The following is a 13,231-nucleotide window of genomic DNA, read 5'->3' on the forward strand; positions in this document are numbered from 1 at the left end:
ATGTTTAAACCTGCAATAGGAGGTAATAGCAGGTAGTGTGTGTTAGTGGTGCGATATATCTATAATTCCCATTTCTTTGGCTGACAAACAAGCAGTGATGTGAAATACAGTTACTTAAGTACTGTACTTACAGTGTTGAGGTACTTGTATCTGACTTGAGTATAATCATGTTCTACTACTTTATACTTCTACTTCACTACATTTTGGAGGCAAATTTTGTATTTTCTAATCACAACATATATTTGATAACTTTAGTTACTAGTTACATTGCAGAGGGCATGCTGCTTCAGAGTCAAAGTAGCACATTTTTATTAAAATAATTTGATTCATCAGCGATCCGATTTAAAAAAAAAAAAAAAAATGCTGAATATCCGAACCAGTTATTGGCCAGTCCAATAATGGGTCGACCAGTTAGTTAACAGTACATGTCAATATATGTATAATTGACTTTAACTTGATCGTTCAATACTTTAGTACATTTACTATCAGATACTTTAAGACTTTTACACAGGTAATCAAATATTGATATGGTTGTCTTTCACCTTTACCAAAGTCATCATTTAACACAATATCTTAACTTTAACTCAAGTATGACTTTTGGCTACTTGTTACAACACTGTGAACAAGTAGTTGAGTTTATTAATTGTACAGATTGACCTTCTTGTGTCTGGTTCTTATCTGTGTTCTCAGTCTGTGGAGTTAACGACAAAAAACAAACCACTCTACACAACAACTGCTCTTCACATCTTTATTTTTTCCCAACATTTTGTAATTAAAACCTGAACCTCTTTTGTTTTGCCTTTTTTTTTAATACAAACTGCCAGAGTAACTGTCTGCACTAACGTGATGATTTACTGAGGAAAAATTGAATTCTACCGTATAATAATAATCAATGCAATCGCTGCTACCTTCAGCATAGTGAAAAACATACAGAAACTGAACGGACACTTATTTCATATCACAAAATCCACACAATGTAGTTATAACACAGATAAAAGAAGTCCATTTAGGCTCACGACTGTGGTGAGGTCTGCAATACTGGCTTGACGGACATTAACTGTAAAGTTTCACCACCTGACTGGATTATATTTCATGATGCTTGACGTGACGTGCCGTGTGCAGGATGAAGCATGTTTTTTTTTTTTTTTTTAATTCTTCAAACTTTGTGACACACAGCGAATGGCACCCGAAATAAAACTGAACGGTAATGTGGTTTACAGATCTTAATGGCATGCGTTCACATACGCACATGCTCACAGTCACATCTGGGGCAGATCAGACCTGCCCGAATCATACACAACAGTGGAGAGGGTAAATATAGGCTACAAAGGTAATAATACAGTTACAATGTTGACATATAAAGAAAAAGAAGATGGAAAAACGGACAGTAAAAAATATAAAAATCGATAGGATAAAAAGTGAGGATATTGTTGCAGATATTAAGGACACAATTCTCCATTGTCAGCTGTTTAAGGTGCGAGCTCCCTTGTTTTCGACAGCTTTAACATTTCTTCCACGTGTAACTTGAAATGCACCGGCGACAAAACAAGCTGCTAAAAAATCCTCTTCGTTTCCCAACTGCAGTAAAACTCACCGAATACATGTGAGATAAACATGATTATAAAAAACATTTTGGTTTAGCAATAAACACAAATTATGAATAAAACACATACGTGGTCTACATTCCTCACAAAAAACTACCACCTGGATGCTTTGAGCTCATCCAGAAGCTCCTCGCCGACAAGTGCTGTTGAAAGGAGGGACATGATTAAGATATATTTAAAGAGAAGTCTTTTCATGCTGTCAGTACTTTCAAATATTATCATTACAGGGCAACAACTGTGTTTGTAACAGAAAATCCAGTTTACAGTACATTTTATCAAACTGCATCCGAACCGACTTATTGTAATTTCCATCTGGCTTCTGCTTTGAACCTTTTCTCTGGAGAGAGACGTTGGTTTTTAGACATGTGACCCTGTAACGTGACCGTTTCACCATGTTATACAGATAAATATTCCCAATCAAGTTTCCAAAACCTTCAGTATGAAAAAGCATTTAAGACAACAAAAGGATGATATAAGTGCTAAAGTTCAATTTCATGGATGCTTCAAGTCTTTCAATGAGACCGAGGGAAACATGTCAAAAGTGCATTTTACATATAATTCAATTAGTACCTACAGTACAAGGGGGAGAGATTATGAAGCACAAGACTTCACGAGCTGTGGCAAACTGTTGCAGAAAGAAAATAAATGCAACAATTTCCAAAACACTGAAAACACAAGATGAGTCTTTTCTCTTCTTCTCCTTGAGTGCCAGCATGTCTGTCGGACCCTCTAAGTTTACCAGACCTCTGGTGTTTAAGCTTCAGACTATGAAGTGAGATGTCGCCAGTCCGGTCGACCACACAGCGTGAACAGCTTCTGGTGGAAAGTACATTTTCTTCATAGGCAGATTCAATTTGATAAGGACTTGATTTAGATGTAATCTTTTTTTTTTCCTCACATCAATTGTCCCGTTAGAAAAAAACAAAAACAAAAACAAACAAACAAAAAGCTGAACGTGTAAAATGTGTTCTCTTCCTTCGGTTTATGACTTCTTCATTTCGGATGATACAGGCAGGATTCAAAGTGGTCAGAGTCATTCGGATTCTCGGGCAATTTAGTTTCCTCTCACTGTGGCGGCGGGACCGGAGCCGCGGAGTGGAGTGTTTCCACTGGAAGAGGGGCAGTGGGTTCTGTGAGGGGAGAGACAGGGAAGAGGAGAGAAAGTTGTAGTAATTGTGGCGGACATCTTTGATTTTAATCATGTGCAAATTTGTAAAGTAAAATTCCACCACATAGCACATGCCATATTTCACCAAACACAGAGGTTATGTGGTAATAATAGTCACTGTATTATCTTACATGGGACCTTCACACATACCCAAATCATATCTATTTAAAATATTTGATAGTGGCAGATTTGAGAGCTGAAAAATATGAAAAATGATTGATTAACTAACTAATCAGTTGATTGAGAAAAAAATGAAACAGCCATTTTTATAATCAATCATTCGATTAGGTCGTTTATCAAACAATAACTATCAAAAAATTGTTGCTGCTTTTGGCTGTGTTACGGCCCGAGAGCCGTCAGTGGTTGTGTGTGGGTGTGGCTGCTCTCTTCTGTGCTTCTGTGTCCTCCGGGTGCTGCCCTCCCCCGCTGGAGCAGGTGATTGTGCATGGCCGTCTCCAGTTACTAATCAGGGAAAAGATTTAGGCTGGGGCCAGTGATCATCCAGCAGCGTCCATGCTGTGTGTGTTTTCAAAAGACGAGAGCAGCATCGACAGACTGAAGTGTTTTTCTGTCAACCTTGATAGGACTGTGCTTTGGTTTCATCCCAGTATTTGCACTTGTTCTAAATTTGCCTGTTTTTTTCCCCTGCTTTTTTTCAATAATTCAAACTTAAAAAAGAAAAGAAAAGGAAATTAAAGGAAAATCCTGTCTTTGTCTTTACCTATTAAAGGTGCAACATGCTGTACTTTAATTTTAAACTCACCATGGAGTACAGGAGTAGTGCTGGAGCTGGAGCTGGAGTGGGCAGCTGAGGCCTGGCTCGGAGGGCAGGGGGGCGAGGTGTGAGCACCTTGAGGTGGTTGGGACTCAGGAGCCGGGGCAGAAGAGGCTGGAGGCGCGGGGCTGGGGGCCGGCTGTGGCGCTGGTGTGCTGGGAGCTGGCTGGGTCACGTTCTGGCCCTGGGGTGCCGGTGCCGCGGCGGCCTGGTTGGCATGAGGGCCCCCGGCCTGGCTGTGCTGCTGGTGCTGGATCTGCTGGAAGTGCTGCTGGCGGGCCCTCATCTCAGCGTACTTTAGCTGCTCCATGTGGAAGGACTGACGGTCTGCCAGCAGCTGTTGACGCTGGTACTCCAACTACACACAGACAGAAAAAAAATAAAGTTTTTGTACTGTAATTACATTGACTGCTTTGTTGCCATACTACATGTCCCAGAATCCCTCACTCACAGCCTCCCGCTCTCTGTCCATGATGGTTTCCAGTTCTTCAAAGTGTCGCAGTTTGATCTCCAACTTCTTCATCTGGGTCTCCACCAGCAGAGCCACAAGAGATTTGATCTTCCTCTCCTCCACTGCAGCCAGGTGCTACAAAGAAAGTGAAGAAGAGGAACTTTAGATCAGAAAACATATGAAAAAAAAAAAAGTTGATGAAGGATACAGCGAGATCGATTAACTTTTACCTTGGCTTTGACAGCAGCAGCAGCGAGCGCAGACGCAGCAGCAGTGGCCAGGTTCCCCTCTCCAACATCGCGCTCCACCTTCGCTTTCCTTTCTATTTCACTCTCTGCTTCTCTTTGTCCGTCCTCCGTGCTTTCTTTTCCATCCTTCTCCTTCTCCCCATCACCTAGAGGACAAAAAGAGAAAAATATCATTTTTGTCCACTTTTGGTAAGAACTTCTAGATCTACTGTGTGTGACTGAGATGCAATTTCGTACCCATTTCTGAATCTGTTTTGTCAGCCTCCCTCTCTCCCTCTTGTTCTCGCCCTCTTTCTTCTTCCTTCTTCCCGTTCTCCGCCTGCTTCTCCTCTTCCTCCATCGCTCCATCTTTGCTGTCCTGTGTGGGAAAGTAAACACAGCACGATGAGCTTCTCTGCAGTTCATCAGCAGAACTCACAAGTAAAGAAACACGATATCATAACAGCCAGGCATCATACCTTGGTCTCCCTCTTCTCTTCATTTGATTGGCTGTCACTCTTACTTTCATCGCTGCTTTCATCTACAGAGAAGACATATCAGAACCTTTTATTTGCTTATTGTGTCTCATTATTTTTTGTCTTTTTCTAGCTCTCTCTGCAAAGATATTTCCTCTCACGCATTTTTTGTATGCTGTACGAGTCTGCGTCCATCCTACCGGGTCTTTCTCCCTCTTCCAGGCCGGTGCCGGCAATGCCGCTGCCCTCCAGGCCATACAGCGGGTCTTGTCGGCCACTGACCCTCGCTGCCTCCTCCACCCGCCGCACATGAGCCTCGACAAGTGCCGCAGGAACCTCCTCTTTCATACGAGAAAACTCCTCTGAGAAGGGGAGACACACATTGAGGATATCAGTCTAAATGACCGGTAAAAAATGCTGAGGATTTTTTTCGATGTCTGTGCAGTGGATTCAAAATAAGCTTCTTCTCACCCAGAGCAGACTTGGCTGCAGCTGAGGCCACACGTGGGTCGACGACAGAGGCGAGGAAGGCCACCGTGCTCATGACAGGGTTTCCGGCTTGGCTGAAAGGTATGGGCTGGTAGGCCAGCGGTCCCAGGGTCGAGGAGTTGTCCTCTAAGTAAGGGTCTTCGATGGGCAGTCGCAGGAAGTGCAGGATGCACTCATCCTGCGTGCGGCTGCCGACGTGTTCTGAAACTTTGTTCCAGTCGTCCTTGTACATCTCCAAGCCCTGAGGGAAATGAGAGCAGCTTTTAGCTCCACACAAAAGAATAATCAGCATCATCGCAAAGTTCATTTGAACGGTAATTTGTACCTCAAGTAGTAGTAGTGTTTCTTGCTCTGTCCAGTCCCTCATTGAGCTTGCCGTACTCTTGCTCTGTGCACAAACATCACTTTGTTAATATTTTAGGACATTGTAAATCACCACAACAGAATCATTCTGTCTTGCATCTTCTCACGTGTACCTTTGTAGAGCCGGTCTTCTTGCTGTACATGTCAGTGCGCAGGCCAAAGTTTTGCAGATCTGCTGGTTTATCCTTCACTTTGTCTGGGAAGGACATCATCTGCTGGGTGGCAGGGGTCTGCAGGTACACGATGACATAGGGACACATGTAAAAAAAACAGAATGTGTGTTTGTGTCTGTTTGTTTGCGTGTGTTAGTGTGCAAGTGGACCTGGGACGTCTTGGGCTGCAGGGGCACCAGGCTGGAGGGAGTGTCTGCCAGCACGTGGAAGTGAGAGGTGGGCGGGGGACCCATGGGTGTGGGCCGGCTCTCAGAGTCCACCTGGTAGTTGATCAGACCCCACTGCTCCAGGAAGGCGTGGACTCTGCAGCAGAGGAAGCAAAGAGTATAAACCTGCAGTCACGTGCCCATTTTCACGTTTGGGAAGTCAACTTTGGTGTGTTCCTGAGATTTTAAGTCAAAATGTGGAAACAATATGGCCGCTATAAATAACGTGTTATATTTTATTGAGTGTTTAAATAAAATTACATGCATTACATTGTACAAGACTTCACCAAAAAATCACTTAAATATTACCTGACCCGACTTTTTATCAGGGTTAATGATAATAAATCAACTTTTTCAACTAATCTACGTCACTCTACACAGACAATAACTTATTATATTATATTACTGTATTACGAATTTCACATGTAATATGCAACACGTGAATTAATAAAAGGTTTCTAACCATTAACCAAACATTTACTTTTGTCCGCTATGTTTTTGCATATCTGAAAGTTGTGCACCGAGACTTTTGTGTACTTTCCGTACTTCCAAGTAGTTCACGTGAATTTTCCCAGTCAGGAAATGATTTTTCCCATTATTCTGACACCACATGAATCCACAATAACTCAGCACTGTTGTCACCAAACCAAAATTTCTAACTTTTATATAATATCTTTAAAAATATTGATATATTAAATATTGAGTATTTATTCAATACTTCATAGAAACATTTATATTAAAGATGTAACATTTTATCAAAAGACAAATGTAACCATGTAACTTTGTACAGTAACTGTGTACTGTGAGCACAAAAGCATCTAACTTAATTTTCTCCTGGAGGAGGCGCGGCTATGTGTGCACTACAGCAGTGCTTGTGTTAACCTGCCATCAGAGAGACGAGCACAGCTGATACTGGCAGAAAGTGAGTATTGATTTCAAATATTCAGAAACGACATTTTTTGATGAATCTATATTTTTGACAACACTATCACTGACTGACTGCAGTTTGAACAAAACAAGTGTAGCTGGAGGCAGTTAAAACTCCAGTTTGACTGGAAATAGTCACATTCGTTCTCCACCTACCTCATGATTGCACACACGTCTCCTGCCAGGTTCCTGCGGCAGGCGGTGGAGGTCAGGTACTCCTGAGGGTTCAGTCGGTAGGTGTCAATCATGAAGTTCCTGTACGCCAGGTAACTGGAAGGAGGAGGTGCACAGAGATATTCTTCAACCACAACTTACTACTGATGTACTATATTTGATTCAATCTTCCAATATGTATTTATTAAGACTTCTTCAAGACAACTTTTGACCAAATTTCAGAATGATTTTTGGACAAATCATCTTTTTCTTGATCAAGACCGCAGGCGAGTATACAGTAGTAGTTATGTGGTCGTATGTAGGGTTTGATTTGATGTAGAAGTAAAGTTATAATCTACATTTTGCCAACATGAGTGCAAGTATGAATTAGAAATATTAATGCAGTAAGCATTTGATTGTGTTGTGCACTGATCACTTACATCTCAGGGGTTTTGGATTTGTTCTTCCCATTGAAGAACTCCGGCAGGGCTCTGCGCTCGATGGCATGAACACTGAGGGGAAACAATTATGACAGATGACGACTCACAGCTGAAAAACATCTGAATGACTCACTTTTGACTCACTCTCTCTTTCTGCTTTTCATTTCAACCAAAACTGACAACAGCTGTTTTTTCTCACTTGCATCGCTCACATCTCTGAAATCAGATCACTGCCCGTTTCTTTTGTTCTCACCTGTTGTAGTCGAACCAGGCAGCGTAGCTCGGTATAATAATGTGATGAGTTTGCTCAGTCACGTTGTCCTCGTGAAGGTCCGAGCCTTTCACCGGTTCACCCTTCACACTCGGGGAGCCTTCCTCCTCCTCCTGTTTTCACACAAACATGCACTCAAGATGATTTATAGGTGTACTGTCCTAACTGAGACATATTTTTTTGCACTTTTACAAACTACCTTACCTTGCCTGTTGTTTCCATGGACTCATCCTCTTGCTCGTCTGGTCAAATAACAAAAAAAATGTGAGTGAGGAAAATACTGAGCACAAAATGAACTCTCAACAGGTTAACACTCAAAATGAACAAATGACTCATTAACAACACTTTTCCTGATCCGTGATAAAGCTGTAAACTGATGCTTTATAACCTTCAGCTTTTCCACTGTTTTACATGTGTGAGCACTGCACATAAAGGAGGTGATTTCTTTTCACAAGTGGCTACAAAAACGTCCTTCTCACCCAGATCTGTTCCTCCTTTGACTGGAGTCGAATCAGAGTCCTTCTTGGTGTTATCTGCAAAATGAAAATATAATGACAACAACTATTGTAACATCTTAAATAATGATCAACTGAGGTAAATTTGAATGGTAATCTAAAGTTGGAGTTGGTTGTTTGGTTATTTTTATTTATATTTGAACATAAGAGTAATTGCGTACTTGTCTTCGCTGGATTTCCCTCTTCAGATGCTGGAACAGGCGACGCTTCATCCAAGTCCTTACTCAGATCCTCCTGCTCCTCCTCCCTCTGGCCTCGTTTAGACTTGGTGTACGGGGTCGTTGGCCTGTCCACACACACACACAAAGGACATTATTTCACTTTACTGTATAATGTCTCTGATATAACAAACACCTAAAGCAACGCATCATTTGTCATTTGTTTACAGCTGATGAGATCACAGACCCCTTTTTGGTGTTCTTCTTCTTGCTCTCCTGAGGCGGAGGGGTGGGAGAAGGCGACGGCGAGCGCTTCCTCTTTTTGGCGCTGCCGGGCTTCTTGTCCCTCCGCTCGTCAGGCGTGGTCACCTCATCTGTCAGGGTCTTGGCGGAGATCCTCTTCCTCTTGGGGCAGCCCTCGCCCACCTCATAGTCCTCCTCGTTCATCCACTCGTTATACTGGTCCAGGTCTAAGATCCACTTGGCATGGACCTGTGAACAAAGGCCATACAGTATATATTATATTATATATATTATTATAAACTACATCTTCTCAAGTCTTTGGGTTACATTTTAACTTCCTACCCACAGCAGAATTTACAGTATGTAGCTTAGAACATGAGTTTTTCTGGATCCTGTGATGGTTTTGTGGCTGAAAAATCAAATTCGGACATTAATGACTGAATTATACTGAAAATAAATCAACTTGTGTTCAGTGGAAGTTTTTGATGATTACATTTTGTGCATATGTCAGATGATGAACACGGTATTTCTGTTTGGTACAAGTGCGCTACAGGAGCCTGTCTTCACTGGATGAAATTATGGTGTCATTTTGAAGTTGTGGTCCGAGGGAGACTCTTCCACTGTGAGTAAACAGAGTGACAGGATTGTTCATAAAAAAACAGCCCAGTGTGCTGATTAGAGTGTGTACGCAGCTCGAAATGTTCGAACGCTTCACCGCTCTTACTATCATGTCCTGGTGAGCGCCGACTGCCTTAGCGAGTGACACTCTGAATGCACAATAAGAGCTTCTGACGCTGCTTTGAATTTGTGAGCTCTGTTGCCCCAAGTGCCGATTCGCCACGGCACTTTATTCCTGAATATTTTGCACGGAAAGAAAAATCTGAGCAGTCATGTTGCCAAACTAGGATGCTATCAGCTCTGTGTAACAGTCCCGACAGGTTTGTATAATGAAGAAAAAGGCTGAGATACATTTAATTAGCTTCCATCGTTACAGCCATATTGCAAAGAAAAGCTAAAGGTTTTCTTGATTCCTTCATTTTCATTGTTAAACTCATTCATTTCTAATTTATCTTGAATTTTTTTTTGAAAATCTTGCATATAAGATGAAGCGTTAGACATCTGTAACTTTCCATCTAATGTAATGATGCATCATGCACCCATAAAAAAACGGATATATGATTATTTAATAAATCTCTCGTCTGAAGTGTTTTTTAGGCCCAATAAATGATCGTGTAACGTGATTTCATGAAACCGTGTTATTTCCTGAGATGGTAATATTGAAAATCTAATTCGGTGTCAACCTCAGACAAGCAACAACAGAGCATGAGAATAAATGTCATACCTTCCTGGGCTTTTCTGGGCTCGGAGGATCCTCCACAGCGGCCTCAATCTCACTGGCTGGGATCCAGGTATCATAACTAAAATGATGAGAGGAGCAGGGTCAAAGGTCGAGGCAGAGGAAAGATTACAAACTTGGGTTTGTTATTGTGGAGTTACACTTCCACAATAAGATGAAGCAACAGTTTTCAGTTGAACGGTGGTCATGTCTCTGTAAACTCAGCACCCACCTGTCAGGAAAATATCCCCAGTGGAGCAGCACTTGCTTATCTCTCTTCATCACGGGACGCACCCACTCCTCTGGACCAAAAATCAGAAAAATACATCAGCACACAGCGAGGACTCACAATAAAAAACAACGAACTGTGTGCTTAACCACCACATCTGAAGCCTCACCTTCCTCCAGGCTGGTGGGAATAGGAACGACGACATGTGAGCTGGCGGCTTTGTCCTCAGTTACTGAGCCCTGCAAAAGAGAAAGTCCAATTGAAAATCTAACATCTTCAGTTCATCGGGGACAACACAAGGACTTTTTTACTCATGTGGGCAAGTGCTCTGTCTGTCAAACTGACACTTTGAACCAAACAAAAAACACACCTGATGTCTTTTGATGATGTCTTTCAGTTTCCCGAGCAGTTTTGGCTCAATGTCAGGGCTCAGGTAGATGACGGGTCTCGTCAGGCAGTTGTTCTGAAATAAAGAAATGCAGCAGATATACAAATGACACATTCACATCAGTTCAAACAGGCAGGACAATATAAATATATTTCTTAATTAATGCTCTGTGCTGTTGAGCTCTTCAGATTAAGAGAGCTGGATGGTCTTGTAGTTAAACTGCAGGACTGATTAAGTAGGATTATTGGTCAAGTCACATGACTGGGTGCCCTTCATTATTTCGAACCTTAAAGCTCAAACAGCCTGATTTTCAGACGCTCTTCAAAAATTAATCTGAGTTTTTTTCTTTGCAATCATTTAGCTCTGGTGCCTGCAGCAGGGAAACAAACACAACTTCGTCCACTGACTCCTCACAGTTGATCTCTTAAAAACAAGGATGTAATTATAGGAAAATTGTGGGTATGATGCAAAAAAAATAACTAAACACTGCTATTACGCCTAAGAAAATGAGAACTCTGACTGTCAGGGTCATGCGTGTGACAAACACATATAAAGAAAAGCTCTGAGGCAAACTCACCTGCACTAGGGACTTCTCGATCGTCATGAACATCTCCACATTTCGGTCCATCCTCGACGGATTCTGGAAGTCAAACCTGCGCCTACCAGGAAATTAGACTGGAGTTACACATGAAACAGCAGCATAGCCAAAAAACAACGGAGCACTGAAAACGTGCGACACGATTTTCAGTGTATAAAGTATTTAAACCAGCTAGAAAGAAAGTCCTACCATCCTTGGTCACTCTTGAACTTGTAGGCAGCAGCCAGGATGTGGCAGAGAGCCCCTCCTGACTTGAAGTCCAGAAAACACTTCATCTGCAGGCACAAAATCAAACCGTTTCAAACTGGGGGCAGAGTCATGTGCATGTGTGTGATGACAGAGATATAAGGGAGACGTACCGGCAGCTTGGTGAGAGGAGGGTTGCTGACATGTCGACCGAACACCTCCTCCTGGAACTGGAGCAGCTGGACCACCAGGCTGGACAGGGACTTGTTGGTGGGGGGCTCAGCCTGGATGTACTGAGAGGACAACAACACAGAGAGGCAGTCAGAGAGAGGACACTTCAGAGTGTACTACAGTGGGCTGAGAGGTGATCTGCGTGCTCACTAATGCTAAAAACCTGGAGGGTGCTTTATTATTCAGGGTTATTGTGGTTTGTAACATCTGAAATGGGGACTGATTTTCGTTCTTTCCTCATTATTATAGGCGTGTTACAGAAATAATGCAGTCATTTCGTTGTCTCAGTGTGTGTGGACGCCAGCACGGCGCTCAGAGTGCTTCCAGACGGGCCATGTCTCCAGTCAGCGCGGCGCGCCACAGAGCCAACATCTGGATCTGAGCTGCATTACCGTTAGCCGATTAGCTAACTAGCTAGCTAGCTGGCTGGCCGGCTAAAGTCACCCCCTTTTCCCAAAAAAACCCCTTCCCAGGTCTGATTGTGTGCTGCTTTCGGATCGGTTTAGCTACAATAACGTTTAGGGATGCCGCCAGTCGTGTCTGTGTCTGATGCAGCTGTGGGCTCAGCATCCTTTTGTATCCCGGCTCGAGTGAATCAAACAGCTGGACGTTCAGCAGCACCCTCCCTCCTCTCTTTGTCACTGCCTCTGCCCAATAGGTAAGTGCCCGCATTTCAGGGTGAAAAATGTGAGCTCGGTATGTTAAGGTACAAAACATGCGGTCGGTACCTTTTTGTAATTCTTCCCCAGCCAGACGCGGACATTATCAAACTGAGAAACGGTATCAGACGCTTCGAAATATTTTACATTCGGGCCGCCGTCTTTCTTCCGTACCGCCATCTTTGCCTGCAGACAACTAGTCGACGCCGCCTGCCGCCCAGCGGCCACAGGCTGGTACTGCAGCTGCTCCACGACACAGGGGCCGTAATAACGACACGCGTACAGCAGGTGGCGCAGTTGTGTAGAGAATAAATCTAGAAATATTTCTTCATAATGTGAGACGCGTGAATGTTCAGCTTTATTTCAAATCTATTTAAATGGAACTGTTTTATTTAAAATCTGCGGTGAGAGCTGTGAAAGGCAGCTGCATCCTCTGATTGATGTTGTTTTTCATTCATGTCTTTAGTGTGTTTTACTTTAAAATTATATACAGTGTCTTTAATGTCCTGAAAAGCGCTATATAAACAAAATGCATTATAATAATAATAATAATAATGAATAATAATAATAAATAAATAATTTATTTATACAACCCAAAGTCACCATCACATTGCCTCAGTGGGCTTTCCAATCTGTACAGTGAACAACATCCTTTGTCCTTCGACCCTTTAAGAAACGTCATGAAGAGCCACAGAGGAGGGATCTTCTCCCAGAACATACAGACATGCAACACAGAGCAACAAAATCACAGAGTATACAGAGACAGAAAATATCTGATACACAGAATATATAACATTTATGTGAAGAATGTGGATTATTTACTTGGAAGCAAAACCAACAGTACCTCTTTGTAAAAATACTTTATTACCAGTAAAAGTCCTGCATTCAAACATTTTGAATGCAGAAGTCTCAGGAACGAAATGTACCTCAAGTATCAAGAGTAGAAGTACTCATCATGGCTCCTG

The 13,231-nt window shown here is 42.5% G+C and overlaps 1 protein-coding gene across 2 annotated transcripts; it reads right to left on the minus strand.

Annotated features, from left to right (window-relative positions):
- Positions 1-734: 734 nt before the first annotated feature.
- smarcc2 (SWI/SNF related BAF chromatin remodeling complex subunit C2) lies at positions 735-12,457 on the minus strand. Of its 2 annotated transcripts, none has more exons than XM_084348079.1 (26): positions 12,336-12,457; positions 11,550-11,669; positions 11,380-11,465; positions 11,170-11,251; positions 10,575-10,667; positions 10,374-10,443; positions 10,208-10,277; positions 9,982-10,057; positions 8,644-8,888; positions 8,400-8,524; positions 8,203-8,256; positions 7,928-7,965; positions 7,706-7,836; positions 7,453-7,524; positions 7,016-7,129; positions 5,876-6,029; positions 5,667-5,783; positions 5,516-5,578; positions 5,173-5,431; positions 4,902-5,063; positions 4,705-4,766; positions 4,484-4,604; positions 4,229-4,392; positions 3,999-4,133; positions 3,536-3,905; positions 735-2,734 (listed from the first exon to the last, which is right to left on the minus strand). In XM_084348079.1, the coding sequence occupies exons 1-26, from the start codon at positions 12,444-12,446 to the stop codon at positions 2,670-2,672; spliced, it is 3,159 nt and encodes a 1,052-aa protein (XP_084204205.1). In that variant the 5' UTR covers positions 12,447-12,457; the 3' UTR covers positions 735-2,669. The 2 variants fall into 2 exon arrangements, with proteins under 2 accessions (XP_084204205.1, XP_084204204.1); XM_084348078.1 differs by having other exon boundaries at positions 4,863-5,063.
- Positions 12,458-13,231: the final 774 nt, after the last annotated feature.

This window comes from Pagrus pagrus (assembly GCF_965226575.1).
Source record: "Pagrus pagrus genome assembly, chromosome: 3".
NCBI lineage: Eukaryota > Metazoa > Chordata > Actinopteri > Spariformes > Sparidae > Pagrus > Pagrus pagrus.

Bases quoted from the DNA above. Each gene is read 5' to 3' on its own strand.
- smarcc2 (XM_084348078.1), bottom strand. From the start codon at position 12,446: ATGGCGGTACGGAAGAAAGACGGCGGCCCGAATGTAAAATATTTCGAA. The intron at 10,058-10,207 runs GTGGGTGCTGAG...TCATCATTTTAG, and splicing joins TGGGGATATTTTCCTGACAG to TTATGATACCTGGATCCCAG. The intron at 8,889-9,981 runs GTATGACATTTA...CTTTGTTCACAG, and splicing joins GCCCAGAAAAGCCCAGGAAG to GTCCATGCCAAGTGGATCTT.